The sequence below is a fragment of the Mchenga conophoros genome, linkage group LG14 (assembly GCF_057382185.1).
Source record: "Mchenga conophoros isolate Kocher_MC1m ecotype Shallow Benthic linkage group LG14, M_conophoros_male_GT1.1, whole genome shotgun sequence".
NCBI lineage: Eukaryota > Metazoa > Chordata > Actinopteri > Cichliformes > Cichlidae > Mchenga > Mchenga conophoros.
In genome coordinates, this window is record NC_140539.1 from 26,968,895 (window position 1) to 26,984,996 (window position 16,102).

Genomic DNA, 16,102 nt, shown 5'->3' on the forward strand with positions numbered 1-16,102 from the left:
ACAGCTCTCCGCTTTTAATTATTAGTTGCTATTAACTCCCTAGCTCTCTTCCACAGTGTGTCTTTGTCCAATCTTCATCTCCCAGCCACAATCAGTCATAACAGATGGCTGCCCTTTCCCGAGCCTGGTTCTGCTGGAGGCTTTTTCATGTTAAAAGGTAGTTTTTCCTTCCCAATGTCACCAAAGCACTTGGTTATATGGGGTCATATGATTGTTGGAGTTTTTACTGTTTCCTTTGTATTATTATAAGGTCTTTACCTTACAATATAAAGCACCTTGAGATCACTGTTATGATTTGGTGGTACATAAATAAAACTGAATTAAATTGAACTGAATTGAATATAATTGAATTAATAAGACCTCAATGAGACTTTCACAATGAAAATTGTTGTACATGAATTATATATGCTTTCTCAATGTACATATTGCATGGTGGTGGAACTACAAGAATATTCATTGTGCCTTTATAGCAGATGATAAATGTAAAACTTGATAGTAACAACATACAAAAGTAAACTCAGTTCTTTTGAGACCTAATTTTTTTCACAGTATTGCCTAAGTCTGCCATACAAAAGCAACCTCAACTGAAAAGTATTTTAGGCCCTGCCCCTACTCTTTCAATTTCCCTAATGGGTGGTGTGAAAGAATTACCGACACTGCATGCAAATAAAAAGGAATAGCAAAGCAATAAAACCTAATCACTAGGCTCAGGAATCAGGAAGCTGTCATGTGGTCATATTTGCTAACTATTTTTTTCTTACTTATTTTGGTGTATTCCTTTTCTTCTGCTTCATGTTCTTCTCTGTTTCCCTCCTCCTGTCAGTTACTTGGAAAGTTTCATTTGAATGGGATGCACAAGACTGGAGATGTGATTTTAGGAGGACTATTTCAAGTCCACTTTTTTTCAAGCATTCAGGACCTGTCTTTTACCTCACAGTCACAGCAGTCTGTTTGCCATGGGTAAGTCTGGGATGTATATCTGGGGAACAAAAAAAAGAAGAACAAAAAACAAACAAACAGTGAAATCAATGGAAGGGAAATATGAATAATGTAATTTATATCTCTAAATTACACTAAAAAAATACTAATGTTAAAAGATGCACATATCATATTCTTTATTTATTTTTTTCATTAAATATTACTATAATTACTTCTATTAAGTTATTTAGTCAGTATTTACAGAATCTATATTTTTGTAATATGTTTTCCAAGTTTGCTATATTTTTATTTATATTTATATTTATATTCTTGTTTCTTAGTTTTGATGTCTTAGGATTTAGGCAGGCACAAACCATGGCCTTTGCTATTGATGAGATCAACAGAAACTCCAACCTGCTACCTAATGTGACTCTGGGATACACTCTTTATGACAACTGCCTTGAACTTGGAATAGGATTCCGTGCAGCACTGTCATTAGTCAGTGGTCAAGAGGAGAAAATTATATTAAATAATAAATGTGCTGGAAATCCTCCAGTCATAGGGATTGTTGGTGATTCTTCCTCTACACGTTCTATTGCTATCTCCACTGTCTTAGGTTTGTACAGAGTGCCAATGGTAAGTTTTCTACTCATCTATGTAATAGTTCTTCTATTATTTAGATTTTATTGCAAATTTAATGTCACTTTTAAAAACACACTGCAATAACAACTGACAAAGCTAAAGAAAACAAAGGCTTTTAGTAGTTCTAAAATATTCAGTCTGTATCTTTCACAGGTGAGTTATTTTGCCACATGTTCCTGCCTGAGTGACCGTCAAAAGTATCCATCCTTCTTTAGGACGATCCCAAGTGATGCTTTCCAGGTGAAAATATATCAGAAAAATTAAAATAGAAAGACTAAAGTGATTTTCAAGAAGAAAATTCCCATTTAACAACATAATACATAACAACATAAACATATTAAAATCATATTTTGTGTATATACAGCTATATTCTGTTTTGTTCTTGTATAGAGAACATAGCTAAATTGCTGTCAGTGGTGATGACCAAATACTGATATAAGTAAATGAATTTAATATATTTTCACTTAGGTACGTGCTATTATTCAGATCCTAAAACACTTTGGCTGGACTTGGGCAGGTCTGCTGATCAGTGATGATGATTATGGACTTCACGCAGCCAGAGCCTTTCAATCTGAGCTGAGTCTGTCAGGTGAAGGTTGCCTGGCCTATGTTGAAGTTTTGCCCTGGGACAAAGACACAGATGAAATAAGGAGGATAGTGGATGTGATTAAAAAATCCACAGCTCGTGTGGTCATTGTCTTTGCGCATGAGAGTCATATGATCAATCTTATGGAAGAGGTTCTGATTTTAAAACAATTTTGTTTTTACAAGTTACAAAAATCATGTATAATATCTTTGAACAAGTACAGATAAATAATCCTCTAAAGCTAGTCTAGGAGATAAGCAATTACTTTACTGTCATTGTAATGACATTAATAAATCTGCAACTTACAATTTCACTTTATAAATTTGTTGTAATACAAATCACAGGTAGTGGCACACAATTTAATAGGGTTGCAGTGGATTGCCAGTGAAGCCTGGACAGCAGCTGCTGTTCTACAAATACCTCAACTTATGCCATACCTGGGTGGTACACTGGGTATTGCAATTCGTCGAGGAGAAATACAAGGGCTCAGGGAATTCCTGTTACAAGTACGTCCCAATCTACCCCACAGCACTAGCTACGGAAGAAGTATGGTGAGGGAACCCTTTACTGTGTGCACTTGCAAGAATTATATATTTTCATAATATATTTTAATTATTTGTGACAAACTGTTTTAAATATATTTCAGGTTACTCAGTTTTGGGAATTTACATTTCAGTGCAGATTTGCACCACCTCCAACAGGTTGGCTGGAAGGTGGTGGAGCAATATGCACTGGAAAAGAAGATCTAGAAAATGCAGACACTGAATTCTTGGAAATTTCGAACCTCCGGCCTGAGTACAATGTGTACAAAGCTGTTTATGCTCTGGCGTATTCCCTTGATGATATGCTACAGTGCAAGCCAGGAAGAGGGTCTTTCAGTGGGGACAGCTGTGCCACTCTGCAGTCACTGGAGCCTTGGCAGGTGTGATATCAGTTTACACTCCACCGATGACCTAATTCTTTTACTCTATAATTACTTTCAGAACAGAATTTTGCACTGCAGGATTCAGTACAATGCCATGAGAAAAACTCTGCTGAAAATAGCTAAATGAATTTTCTGTACTCAGGACTGAAAGTAATGTTTAATGTCTTTAATTAATTAATAATAATAATTAACATATATAAATATACAAAATTTTTAGTGAAGTGACTTGTTTGATTTCGAGTCAGAATGTAATGAGTTCATATATACAAGTATAATAGATCTTATTTGATTATTAAGTAGCAGTTCCACACAAAATTAATGAATTTAATATACATTCCTTTGTAACAGCTTGTTTATCACTTGGAAAGGGTGAACTTCACCACTTCATTTGGTGATCAAGTGTCATTTGATGAGAATGGCGATGCATTACCAATTTACGATGTGATGAACTGGTTGTGGCTCCCTGATGGAAGCACTGAAGTTCAGAATGTGGGTGAGGTTAAGAGGTCAACTTTCAAAGGTGAAGAACTCATACTTGATGAAGACAAAATATTCTGGAATTTTGAATCCAAAAAGGTTATATATAGTTTTTGTAGACTTATACTGTACATGTGACAAAAGTAAAATAACATTGTAAGATGTAAGATGTAATTTTTTTCATGTAGCCACCTCGATCAGTATGTAGTGAGAACTGTCCTCCTGGTGCCCACATGGTGAGAAGGAAGGGGGAACCCGAATGCTGCTTTGACTGCATCCCTTGTTCTGAGGGAAAAATCACTAACACGAGCGGTACGTTTTATTCTTTCTGCATGATATATTTAATTTCATTATTATGAAAAATAATATGCATTTCATCAATGTTCCCTTTTGTATCAGACTCCTTGGAGTGTACCAGTTGTCCAGAGGATTTTTGGTCAAACCCCAACCGTGACCACTGTATTCCAAAGCAGACAGAATTTCTCTCCTACCATGAGCCTCTGGGTATTTGCTTGATGGCAACCTCATTACTGGGCACATTTGTATGTGCTGTTGTTCTAGGGATCTTCATCTACCATCGCAGAACACCCATAGTGCGTGCCAACAATTCAGAACTTAGTTTCCAGCTATTGCTGTCACTTAAAATGTGTTTCCTGTGTTCACTGCTGTTCATTGGACGACCCAGGCTTTGGACATGCCAACTTAGACATGCAGCATTTGGGATCAGCTTTGTGCTGTGTGTCTCATGCATCCTGGTGAAAACCATGGTTGTTCTGGCTGTGTTCAAAGCCTCCAAGCCAGGAGGGGGAACCAGTCTGAAGTGGTTTGGTGCTATGCAGCAGAGAGGAACAGTTCTGTTTCTTACATCTATTCAGGCAGCCATTTGCACTACCTGGCTTGTCTCTTCCTCTCCAGCTCCACATAAAAATACCCAATACCACAATGATAAGATAGTGTATGAGTGTGCAGTTGGGTCCACTGTTGGTTTTGCAGTGTTATTGGGTTATATTGGCATGCTGGCCTTCCTCAGTTTTCTAATTGCATTCCTGGTAAGGAATCTCCCCGACAGTTTTAATGAGGCCAAGCTCATCACATTCAGCATGCTGATCTTCTGTGCTGTGTGGGTGGCCTTTGTTCCTGCTTATATCAGCTCACCAGGAAAACTCGCAGATGCAGTGGAGGTATTTGCCATCTTGGCTTCAAGTTTTGGACTCTTGATCACACTGTTTGGACCCAAATGTTACATAATCCTGTTGAGACCAGAGATGAACACAAAGAAAGCTGTTATGGGTCGTGGCATTGAGTCATAAAAAGTTCACTAATTTCAAAAGAAAGAAAAGAGAAAAAATTCTCTCTCCAGTTTTTCTCCAGACAGAAAAAAAATGTGTATTTAAATCAATTTTATATTTCTTTTAAATCTTGGCGCTGGTGTCACATGATTGCAAATGCACAAATACTGTGATTCATTCTACTTTCATTTTTTTTTTTAGATGCAGCTAAAGTACACACTAATCTTACTCCTAATATGTAATTACCTACTCGTTGATGCTTACTCGTGAAATTTAACCCCAATTGAAACATACAGATTGTTGATTTTTTTTGTTTATTTAATTTAAAAAAGAATTGTTCCCATGAATCTACATTGAGTAGTGTTCAATTACATCATCCAAACAATTTCTGCATCCTCATGAACTTTGAATCAATCCATTAAAAATACATAGGAGGTGGATCTTCCCCCTTCACCAGCTTGAATAAAGTGGATATCGTGTTTCACCTAATTGCATTTTATGTAAATAAAGAGAGAGTGGGCACACACATAAACACAATTTTTTTTTGACACATTTGAACAGATATTTTTTGATAAACTGGAAAGGTATGCGCTTAGAGAGGTGGCATTTGACTGGGTAAAGAGTTATTTAATAAACAAGTGACAACTTCTGAATCAAACCAATGTTCAATTATCAAAATTTTTGAGCAATGGTTTTCCCACAGAGTTCCATCTGCGTGAATATTGGGCCCAAATCTCATGATCTTTTGTAAATGTGATGATAAATAACGTCAAAATGGAGACTATACCAGATTACATTTTTTTATTATTTTGTAGACTACAAAATCAACTGGAAACTTAAAATAAAATATGTGCAATCAGATGTATCTAGAAGTATTTGTTAAATCATTTAAATCATAAAGCACTTCATATACTGCATGACACAGGAGCCAAGGGGACACAAGAGAGTACACATGAAAGCACAACACAACAACGACGCGACACAGAAGACATGACACTCAGGGGAAACATGGCATGACACATAGGGAGGGAAACATGGGAACAGCAGAAGGAGAGTCTAAATGTACAATAAAATAGAATAAACTACTAAATGAATCTTAAATAATAAACCAGAATACAAAAAGACAACCAAACATCAGAAGTTCAAAAAGCTGGGTTACAATGTCCCAGAACCATGACAACCTTGCAATATAAAGTGCCTTGAGTTGACTGTTTGTTGGTGCTGTATAAATAAAACAGATTTTAACTGAGTTGAACAGAATTGAATTGAAAATTGAATTAAAAATCAACTGTGAATAAACATTTGCATCATTTAACTTGTAATGCTGTGTGTGCTGGGTCATTTGTCAAAGACAGTGTTGGGAAGGTTACTTTTAAAATGTATTCTACTACAGATTACAGAATACATGCCCCAAAATGTATTTTGTAACGTATTCCGTTACGTTATTCAATGAGAGTAACGCATTCTGAATACTTTGGCTTACTTTACCAACTAGATTTTTAAATCTTAATATAAAATGAGTAACAGTAGGGTGGACATTAGGTAAGGCTGCACTTTTTGCAGCAATCTCCTATAGAAAACTATTCCGTGCATATAAAAGGCAAATTTGTACACTTCCAACTCCCTTCTGTGTCCAGTCTTGTCGCTGTGTTTTCTCCCAAGCCTGTCCCAAGCATATAGTTAGGGTCTGCTGGGAGCATCTGGCAGTAATGGCACTTTACAAGATCTTTAATCCCTACCTCCAGCAAAATTTCAACAATCTTGATCTTGATCAACAATCTTCCATGCTTCCATTATTGCAGTTGCTTCACTAAGCTGTAGCTCCAAGTTAGTTGGTAGGTACCAACTAACTGTCCACTATCCATCGATAGTGGAGAGTGGAAAAAAAAAGGTGAAGGGCTTTGAGAGCTTGTTTGATATTGTCAGCAAGTCAGACTCATTCTTAATAGGGTTTGGACTTTGCCAGGGACACAGATTTGTATGGACCAGGAAGAAGGTTCTTGCTTTGGTTATTTCAGGCTTTTGTTTCTACTTTCTGCAGATGGTGTGGTTCTGTTGGCCTCATTAGGTTGTGGTCTCAGCTCATACTGGGATGGTTGTCAGCATTGCAGCAAAATTTGAAGTGGAAAGAATGAGAATCAACTACTCCAAGTTAGAGGCAATGGTTTTCAGCTGACAAACCCTGAAGTGCCCAATCTAAGTAAGGGACAAGTTGCTGCCAAAAGTGGAGGAGTTTAATATCTTGGGGTCTTGTTCAAGATTGTGGACTCACCCTGTCTCTCACTAGTGATAGACAGATTGGGGTCATGTCTGCAGCTATGGTGACACTCCATTGGTGATGAAGAGAGTGGAGAAAGACAGCAAACCTGTTGATTTTGCAAGTCAATCTATGCTGTGACCCTTACCTGACCAAAAGAATGAGACTGCAGATACAAATGGTGAAAATAAGTCTTCTCCAAAGGGGGGCTGTGCTGTCCTTTAGAGATTGGGTGAGGATTATAGTCATTCAAGAGGGACTCAGCCTAGAGCTACTTCTCACCCACATCGAAATAAGCCAGTTTGATTGGTTTAGGAATCTGAATAGGATGCCTCCTTGGTGAGGTGTTAAAGGAATGTTCAGAAAGAGGCTGTAAGACTGTAAATGTTTTGGTCTTCATTCTTACTTTATGTCACTCGATAAATGAAATAATGAATAAAAATAAGTAAATAATAAAACACAAAGAAAAATTTTATGATGTCAATCCTTAAGTGTGTGTGTGTGTGTGTGTGTGTGTGTGGGTTTTTTTTTTTTTTGGGGGGGGGGGGGGTGATAGCTAATTGACTCACAGTAGTACTTAACTGCATATGGATACAAAAATACAAAAACAATTTCAAGTCTTTTAGGCCCCGCCCACACTTATCCTTCTTCCTTAATGGGTGGTGTGCAAGATTAAACAACACAAAATATCAATAAAAGACAAAGGAAAGGCATTGAAATAAAACCTAATGACTGAGCTCAGAAAATCAGAAAGCTGTTATGGCCTCTTCTTTACAAACCAGTTTGCTCTTGCTTGTTTTGCTATCTTCTTACTTTTCTTTGGTTATATCCTCTTCTCAGTTTTCTCTCTCATGTCAGTTACAGGGACAGTTTGATCTAAATGGGATGTACAAGGCTGGTGATGTGGTTCTAGGAGGACTGTTTCAAATCCACTTCTTTTCAAGTGTTGCTATTCAGTCTTTTACTTCAAAACCACAACAACCTACTTGCAATGGGTAAGTAAGGCTGGTGGGAAAAAGGGAAATGGAAATTAGTGCAAAGGAAATATGAGATTGTAATAGTAGTAACTGTACTTTCTGATTTATTATCATTCAGGATAAATGCATGTATCTTGGTGCATCTATATTGTTTGTCATGAAAATAGCTTGTTAATCGTTGTTATTCAGTTTCCTTAATTGTTTTATAATGTTTTTTAATAATAAGTAATTTTGCCACATGTTGCAGTAAAGTATCTTGATGAAAATATATTTTTCAGTTAAATTTTTCTTCTCTTAGTGTTTATGCCCTAGGATTTAAGCTCGCACAAACCATGGCCTTTGCTATTGATGAGATCAATAGAAACTCAAACCTGCTACCAAATGTGACTCTGGGGTACACTCTGTATGATAGCTGTCTTGAACTTGGAATTGGATTTCGTGCAGCATTGTCACTGGCCAGTGGTCAAGAAGAGAAAATTATATTAAATAGTACATGTGTTGGAAATCCTCCTGTCATAGGGATTGTGGGTGATTCATCTTCTACAAATTCTATCGCCATTTCCAACGTATTAGGTTTGTACAGAGTACCTATGGTAAGTTTTCTGCTCAACCATGTAACAGTTTTCTTGGATTATTTAAATTTAATTGCAAATTTAAAGACACTTGAAGTAACATGACAAAGTTAAGACATCTCTACATCAATATCGGTACAATCTGTAGTCTGTATCTTTTAGGTGAGTTATTTTTCCACATGTTCCTGCCTGAGTAACCGTCAAAAATACCCATCATTCTTTAGGACGATCCCAAGTGATGCTTTCCAGGTGAAAATCTGTCAACAATTGTTTTTGTTGTCGACAAAGATGTTTTGGTTAAAGAAATTGCCTACTTTGCAACAATATGCATACAATGATACTAAAATGTTTTTTCAGTTCCAGTTTTACTTTGTTATGAACAAAGCTAATTTGCCACCATAAAGGTGTTATAATTATGTGGAAAATTGTTCATGTCTATGCACTTACACTTAGGTACGTGCTATGATTCAGATTCTGAAGCATTTCAGTTGGACTTGGGTTGGTCTGCTTGTCAGTGACGATGATTATGGACTTCACGCAGCAAGATCATTTCAATCTGAGCTGAGTCTGTTAAGTGAAAGTTGCCTGGCCTACACTGAGGTTTTGCCCTGGGACAAAGACACAGATGAACTCAGGAGGATTGTTGATGTGATGAAAAAATCCACAGCTCGAGTTGTTATTGTCTTTGAACATTACAGTCGCATGATAAACCTTATGGAAGAGGTTTGGCTTTAAAACAATCCAATTATTATTAATTGCAAAGGTCTGCATCATTGTTTTGTGTAAAACATTTGATACATCATTATTTGAATGATTACAGAAAATTGTTCATGCAGAATTCATTTAAAGGTGAATAATAGCTTAAATAGCATGATAATGTCACTAATCAAGTTATAGTTACAATATCTTTTCATAGAATATGGTGTAATCTAATTCACAGGTAGTGAGGCAAAATGTAACTGGCCTACAATGGATGGCCAGTGAAGCCTGGACAGCAGCTGTTGTGCTCCAAACACCTCAGCTTATGCCATACCTGCGTGGTACACTGGGTATCGCTATTCGTCGAGGCGAGATACCAGGACTCAGGGAATTCCTGTTACAAATACGTCCTGACTTACATCACAATAACAGCTATGGAAATAGTATGGTGAGAGTTTAAGCTTTTAATGTACTAGTTGCAACAATTTCCATCGCTTGTAAAAAACAATAAAAAATTATTTCAGGTGAACCAGTTTTGGGAATTCACATTTCAGTGTAGATTTGCACCAGCTCCAGCAAGCTTGCTGGAAGGTGAAGGTGCAATATGTACCGGACAGGAAGATCTAGAAAATGTGGACAATGAATTCTTGGACGTTTCCGACCTGCGGCCTGAGTATAATGTGTACAAAGCTGTTTATGCACTGGCATATTCCCTTGATGACATGCTGCGGTGCAAGCCAGGAAGAGGGCCTTTCAGTGGGAACAGCTGTGCCACTTTGCAGTCACTGGAGCCTTGGCAGGTGTGATATCATTTTACATTCTGTTTATAAATTCTTTCCTTTATAATTACTTTCAGGATAGAATTTACCACATAGAACTAAATACAATGTGATAATATTGACTATTAAAAAGCTGGTGTGAGCTAAATGGATTTTACACACTCCCAGTTTTGGAGTTGTGGAGTTGTGGAGTGACATTTAATCTAGTGACACTGGAAAAGTGCATGGCGTGTGTGATTAAGACGCTCTGTATGGACCTTTTCCCCCTCCTATCCATGGATCCCTGGATATCCCAACCCCCACACTTTGGATATATATCTTACATGGTGATTGTAAATAAATTTTTCATTTGTTCTTTCAGTCACTACCTATGGCCACGAGCTGTGGGTAGTGACCGAAAGAATGAGATCGCGGATACAAGCGGCAGAAATGAGCTTCCTCCGAAGGGTGGCTGGCCTCTCCCTTAGAGATAGGGTGAGAAGTTCGGCCATCCGGGAGGGGCTCGGAGTAGAGCCGCTGCTGCTCCACATCGAAAGGAGCCAGCTGAGGTGGTTCGGGCATCTGACAAGGATGCCCCCTGGGCGCCTCCTGGGTGAGGTGTTCCAGGCATGTCCCACCGGGAGGAGGCCCCGGGGCAGACCCAGGACACGCTGGAGAGATTATATCTCTCGGCTGGCCTGGGAACACCTTGGTGTTCCCCCGGATAAGCTGGAGGAGGTGGCTGGGGAGAGGGAGGTCTGGGCCTCTTTGCTTAGGCTGCTGCCCCCGCGACCCGGCCTCGGATAAAGCGGATGAAGATGGATGGATGGATGGATGGACTTTTCATTTGAAGAACTTCGGGTCTGAGTCAATTGAGTTAGTTTGGTATGCTGACACCCACAAAAAATTAGCAGTTAATATATTTAGATCAGAAGCTTGTATTTATAAAGCATTACTAGCGATGTAATATAGGGTTAGGTGGGGATGGGGACGGGGCATGGTATGTGGTGCTGCTGCCAGAAGGCTGACATACCGAAGCTGCATCAGCTCATCACGCCTCCTCTGCATTTAAGTCTGTACTGGGTCCTGACTGAAGTTATTGTCGTTGTGGCAGCCGGCAGCTGGAAAAGCTGCAGCTGAGTATTATAAAAACAGAAACTAGAAATAAAAGTGTGACAATGTGGTCGGGTCAGCTATGCATCGTTTACAGTGGTATCAAAACCCAGTATTGGGGCATGGTGGAACCGCGACCGGGCCAGCCAGGTTGTGGTGGCCAAGCTCCCGTCTACACAGAGGGAGCAGGTAGCGATGTTTCACCGGCAGTTGAAACAGCTGTAGGACAGATCCCACTGCCGGATGCAGTTGATAGAGAGTCTGGCAGCTCAGATCGGGTCCTTACCACTGCTGCCGCTGCCCTTACTGACGTCCCTCGCCGCATGTGAGTGGCTGGTGTCCAATCTGTTCTGGCACCATACTGGTCCTCAGGGTGAGACCCGGCAAGACACACCCTAACTCCGCACCTGTACCCACTCCTTTGGTGGGAGCGGCTAGTGCCCAGCAGATGTCTTTACCCATTCCACTTTTACCACCTGCTCACTTACCTGCTCAACCCGACCCGGTGGACATGGGGGTATGTGGCGGGGCATGATTTGTGGCGCCGCTGCAGGGAGGCTGACACAACAGAGCTGCAGCAGCTCATCACGCCTCCATTGCATTTAAGTCTGTACTGGGTCTTGACTGAAGTTGTTATCGTTGTTGTGTATGTGTGGCTGGCAGATGGAAAGCTAGAGCTGAGGTTTGAAAAACAGCTACTGGAAATAAAAGTGTTTAAATAAGTGACAATATGTCTGCCATGCATAATTTACAGGGTGCCACTGTTTGCATTGTGAAAAGTAATTTACTTGTTATGCATCCTTTTTTAAAAGCTTGTTTATTACTTGGAAAGAGTGAACTTCACCACTCCATTTGGCGATCAAGTGTCATTTGATGAGAATGGTGATGCATTGCCAATTTATGATGTGATGAACTGGTTGTGGCTCCCTGATGGAAGCACTAAAGTTCAGAATGTGGGTGAGGTTAAAAGGTCAACTTTCAAAGGTGAAGAACTCATACTTGTTGAAGACAAAATCTTCTGGAACTTTGAATCCAAAAAGGTTAGATGTTTTGTTTTTTTTAGATTTAACTTTGCCACATGTCTAGTATATATCAGTGTAAAGCCTAATATTTAATTTCATCCTATAGCCACCTCAATCAGTATGTAGTGAGAGCTGTCCTCCTGGTACCCACATGGTGAGAGAGAAGGGGAAACCCCAGTGCTGTTTTGACTGTGTTCCTTGTTCTGAAGGAAAAATTACTAATAAGAGCAGTACGTATTTTTCTTTTTGCATGACATATTTAATTTCATTATTATGAAAAATAATAATAATAATAATAATAATAATAATAATATGCATTTCACCAATGTTCCCTTTTGTATCAGACTCCTTGGAGTGCACCAGTTGTCCAGAGGATTTTTGGTCAAACCCCCAGCGTGACCACTGTATTCCTAAGAAGACAGAGTTCCTCTCCTATCTTGACCCTCTGGGTATTTGTTTGACAACAACATCACTGCTGGGAGTATTTATATGTGCTGTTGTTCTGGGGATCTTCATTTATTATCGCAGAACACCTATAGTACGTGCCAACAATTCAGAACTTAGTTTCCAGCTATTAGTGTCACTTAAGTTGTGTTTCCTGTGTTCATTGCTGTTTATCGGGCGACCTAGGCTGTGGACATGCCAACTCAGACACGCAGCATTTGGGATCAGCTTTGTGCTGTGTGTCTCATGCATCTTAGTAAAAACCATGGTTGTTCTGGCTGTGTTCAAAGCCTCCAAGCCAGGAGGGGGAACCAGTTTGAAGTGGTTTGGTGCTATGCAGCAGAGAGGAACAGTTCTATTTCTGACATCTATTCAGGCAGCCATCTGCACTACCTGGCTTGTCTCTTCCTCTCCAACTCCACATAAAAACACCCAATACCACAATGATAAGATAGTGTATGAGTGTGCAGTTGGGTCCACTGTTGGTTTTGCAGTGTTATTGGGTTATATTGGCATGCTGGCTTTCCTCAGTTTTCTAATTGCATTCCTGGTGAGGAATCTCCCTGATAGTTTTAATGAGGCCAAGCTCATCACATTCAGCATGCTGATCTTCTGTGCTGTGTGGGTGGCCTTTGTTCCTGCTTATATCAGCTCACCAGGAAAACTTGCAGATGCAGTGGAGGTGTTTGCCATTCTTGCCTCAAGTTTTGGTCTTTTGATCACACTGTTTGGACCCAAATGTTACATAATCCTGTTGAGACCAGAGATGAACACAAAGAAAGCTGTTATGGCCCGTGGCATTGGATCATAAAAAGTCAGCTAATTTCAAAAGAAAGAAAAGCACATTATCTCTTTGTAGTACAGACAGAAAAAAATAATAAAAATCCTATATTTAAATGAAGTTAATATTCCTTTTAAATGTCTGTGCTGGTGTTAAATGACTGCAAATGTGCAGATATCTTGATTTATTCTACTTTGTTTTTCATGATGCAGTTGAAAAATAGAAGAAAATGAAATTAAATATTGCTCCTATAAACATATACTGACTTGTGTTTATTGCATCTTCCAAGAAATTTCTATATTCTCATAAGCTTTGACTTAATTTATTAAAAATACATCAGAGGGGGATGTTCCACCTTCACCATCCTGCATACAGTGGACATCGTCGTTCACATAATAGAGACTGGCTACACACATAAACACAAAACATTGGTATCGATCAAAGAAAGTACACAGCCAGAGCTTTTATCAACTTCAATTCAATTTGATTCAATTCAATTTTATTTATATAGCGCCAAATCACAAAAAGGTTGCCTCAAGGCATTGGTTGGGAAGGTGCACATGGGTAAATATTGGGCCCAAAACTCATGATGTTGTATAAAATGATGTAGAGCATTAGATATATTACAGTTCAATTTATTTTTGGATGACACGTTTTATGTCATGGAGAGCATAAACAGCACTTTTTGGAGATCCTCACAAAATTTGACTCAACTAGAATGATTGTTAGATAAAAGAAATTATCACTGATTTTAAGCAAAACAAAATTTATGATAATTGGAAATTCTAGGACAGGCATGGATGTAAATGTGATGATAAACAGAGATAGAGAGTATACCAGATTTTTTTGTAGACTATAAAATCAACTGGAAACGTCAAATAAAATATGTACAATCAAAATGGTCAAGAAGCATTTGTTAAATTATTTAAATCATAAATCACTTCATATACTTTACTGTTCTCTTATATTGTCAACGTTACATTGTTGTGTAGAAGTGGTGTGCAGGGACTTTTACAGAAAGGCGAGCAGAGACAGCTGCTTTATGATAGTGCTGTTTAGGATTTAAGGGACAGAGAGCTTCATTTTAGGATGTTTTAATTTGTATTTTCTTTTAGATTTTATAAGACAATGAGTATTTGTGGAGGGAGAAGGTTAAATACTGGCAGCCTGCCACAAGAAATATTGACCATAGTGACCAGAGAGCATTAAGGGGCAGAGAGGAGGATGTTACTCTCAATGTTGTTGCCGCATTTCGCTGCCAATAAAGTTACACAATTACACAGCATATTCGGATTTATTATTATATTTACAACATACCACAGTTTTTGCCTTGTCATTTTATTTTGTTGTATTCATCCGCGACACCTTAAAGGCCAGTCCGTGAAAATATTGTCACGGTTGGCGACCGCTGATTTAGACCAGGAACCACGACCTTCCCCAGTCGCCCAAACCCGTGACAGGTCATCACCCTCCTCCCCCTCCCTTTCTCCCTCCTCCCCACACCTGAAATTCAATGAGGAGATAATGGAGCGTGTCAATGCTGGGCTCTGGTCTGCCCCCCCGGCTCAATCCCTTTACGTGCGCAATTGTGCATTGCAAGCATTTGGTCTCTGCGCACATAAAATCTGCGTTGTGCACAGAAAAAAAAAATCTAACTTGAATTGAAATTAAAATTAATACTTTAACAATTTTGTTTTGCTGTGTTAGTCAGTAAGTGACTGGCTGCTCCCGTATGGGATTAGAACAATGCCACCTTATCCCATAGTCCAGCCAATAATGTGATTCATATTCGTATATACACAGCTAATCAATGTCGTTGACAGGCTATGACAGCGTCCTTATGTGCCAACGCCGGTGTTTTAGCTAGCAAAGCGGTGTGACTGATATGGAGTGAAGTTAATGACAACGTGTACAACTACTGGAGATATGAGCATGACAGACGGAACAATTGATGGAAAAAGTGTGGACTTTATACCAGTTTTTAAATTGTGTTGATAGGCCACGTAAAACCAGAGTTATGATAAAAATATATGCAATGTTTGGTTTTCTTTCTGAGAACTATCGTTGTTTATATTTACTGTGGGAAGAAACGGTAAAAACGGCGTTATGCCTGTGAGCAAAAACAAAACCAAAAAATCCAAAAATGATATGGCAAAATGGCATTTAGTTGTTTAGGAAAGGGGGAAGTTTTAGGAGTGACGGCGGTGTTCTGAGATGTGAGAGATTTGCAATGTTTAGTGCAAATCTTGTGTACCGTAGTTAGTGTGTAGTGTAGTCAATAGTTTTCTTGTGTGCGTCAGAACAATGAGGCCACTGCTGAATGTTACAGGTGTTACAGGAGTGATAGATCTCCTGTTGTCAGGCCTGCAGGTATCAGGCTTGTGATGTTCTCCTTTATCTCATAGTGGACAGAAATAATTTTTGGAGTGGCATAAATAATTTGTGTGGCATCAAATTTGATGCAGAACAGCTGATTGTTCTGTCAATAGTTTGAAATACCTAAAAACGCCTTGGCTGCATTTTTAGGTAAACAGCTGCAAAAAACTTTGTTGTTTGCATTACTCAGTTACTTTTTTAAAGAAGTAACCATATAATTAATTGCTAAGTTCAAGTTATTTTTAACTTCCAATAGTGTTAACATA

At 38.8% G+C, this 16,102-nt stretch overlaps 2 protein-coding genes across 2 annotated transcripts; both read left to right on the forward strand.

Annotated features, from left to right (window-relative positions):
* The first annotated feature begins 835 nt into the window (after positions 1 to 835).
* Positions 836 to 5,173, forward strand: LOC146559928 (extracellular calcium-sensing receptor-like). Its single transcript, XM_085244895.1, has 9 exons — positions 836 to 960; positions 1,260 to 1,554; positions 1,714 to 1,800; positions 2,029 to 2,298; positions 2,491 to 2,697; positions 2,793 to 3,068; positions 3,420 to 3,647; positions 3,737 to 3,860; positions 3,948 to 5,173. The coding sequence occupies exons 1-9, from the start codon at positions 851 to 853 to the stop codon at positions 4,856 to 4,858; spliced, it is 2,508 nt and encodes an 835-aa protein (XP_085101021.1). The 5' UTR covers positions 836 to 850; the 3' UTR covers positions 4,859 to 5,173.
* A 2,806-nt stretch (positions 5,174 to 7,979) lies between these two features.
* LOC146559929 (extracellular calcium-sensing receptor-like) lies at positions 7,980 to 13,490 on the forward strand. Its single transcript, XM_085244376.1, has 9 exons — positions 7,980 to 8,089; positions 8,370 to 8,664; positions 8,806 to 8,892; positions 9,097 to 9,366; positions 9,584 to 9,790; positions 9,867 to 10,142; positions 12,026 to 12,253; positions 12,342 to 12,465; positions 12,580 to 13,490. The coding sequence occupies exons 1-9, from the start codon at positions 7,980 to 7,982 to the stop codon at positions 13,488 to 13,490; spliced, it is 2,508 nt and encodes an 835-aa protein (XP_085100502.1).
* The last annotated feature ends 2,612 nt before the right edge of the window (positions 13,491 to 16,102 follow it).

What these genes read in the sequence shown, in the direction of transcription:
- LOC146559929 (XM_085244376.1), top strand. Translation starts at nt 7,980, where the DNA reads ATGTACAAGGCTGGTGATGTGGTTCTAGGAGGACTGTTTCAAATCCAC. An exon ending in GTTTGTACAGAGTACCTATG is followed by an intron (nt 8,665 to 8,805) that starts GTAAGTTTTCTG and finishes TGTATCTTTTAG; the next exon opens with GTGAGTTATTTTTCCACATG. An exon ending in AAAAATTACTAATAAGAGCA is followed by an intron (nt 12,466 to 12,579) that starts GTACGTATTTTT and finishes CTTTTGTATCAG; the next exon opens with ACTCCTTGGAGTGCACCAGT.
- LOC146559928 (XM_085244895.1), top strand. Translation starts at nt 851, where the DNA reads ATGCACAAGACTGGAGATGTGATTTTAGGAGGACTATTTCAAGTCCAC. An exon ending in TCCCAAGTGATGCTTTCCAG is followed by an intron (nt 1,801 to 2,028) that starts GTGAAAATATAT and finishes ATTTTCACTTAG; the next exon opens with GTACGTGCTATTATTCAGAT. An exon ending in AGTCACTGGAGCCTTGGCAG is followed by an intron (nt 3,069 to 3,419) that starts GTGTGATATCAG and finishes CCTTTGTAACAG; the next exon opens with CTTGTTTATCACTTGGAAAG.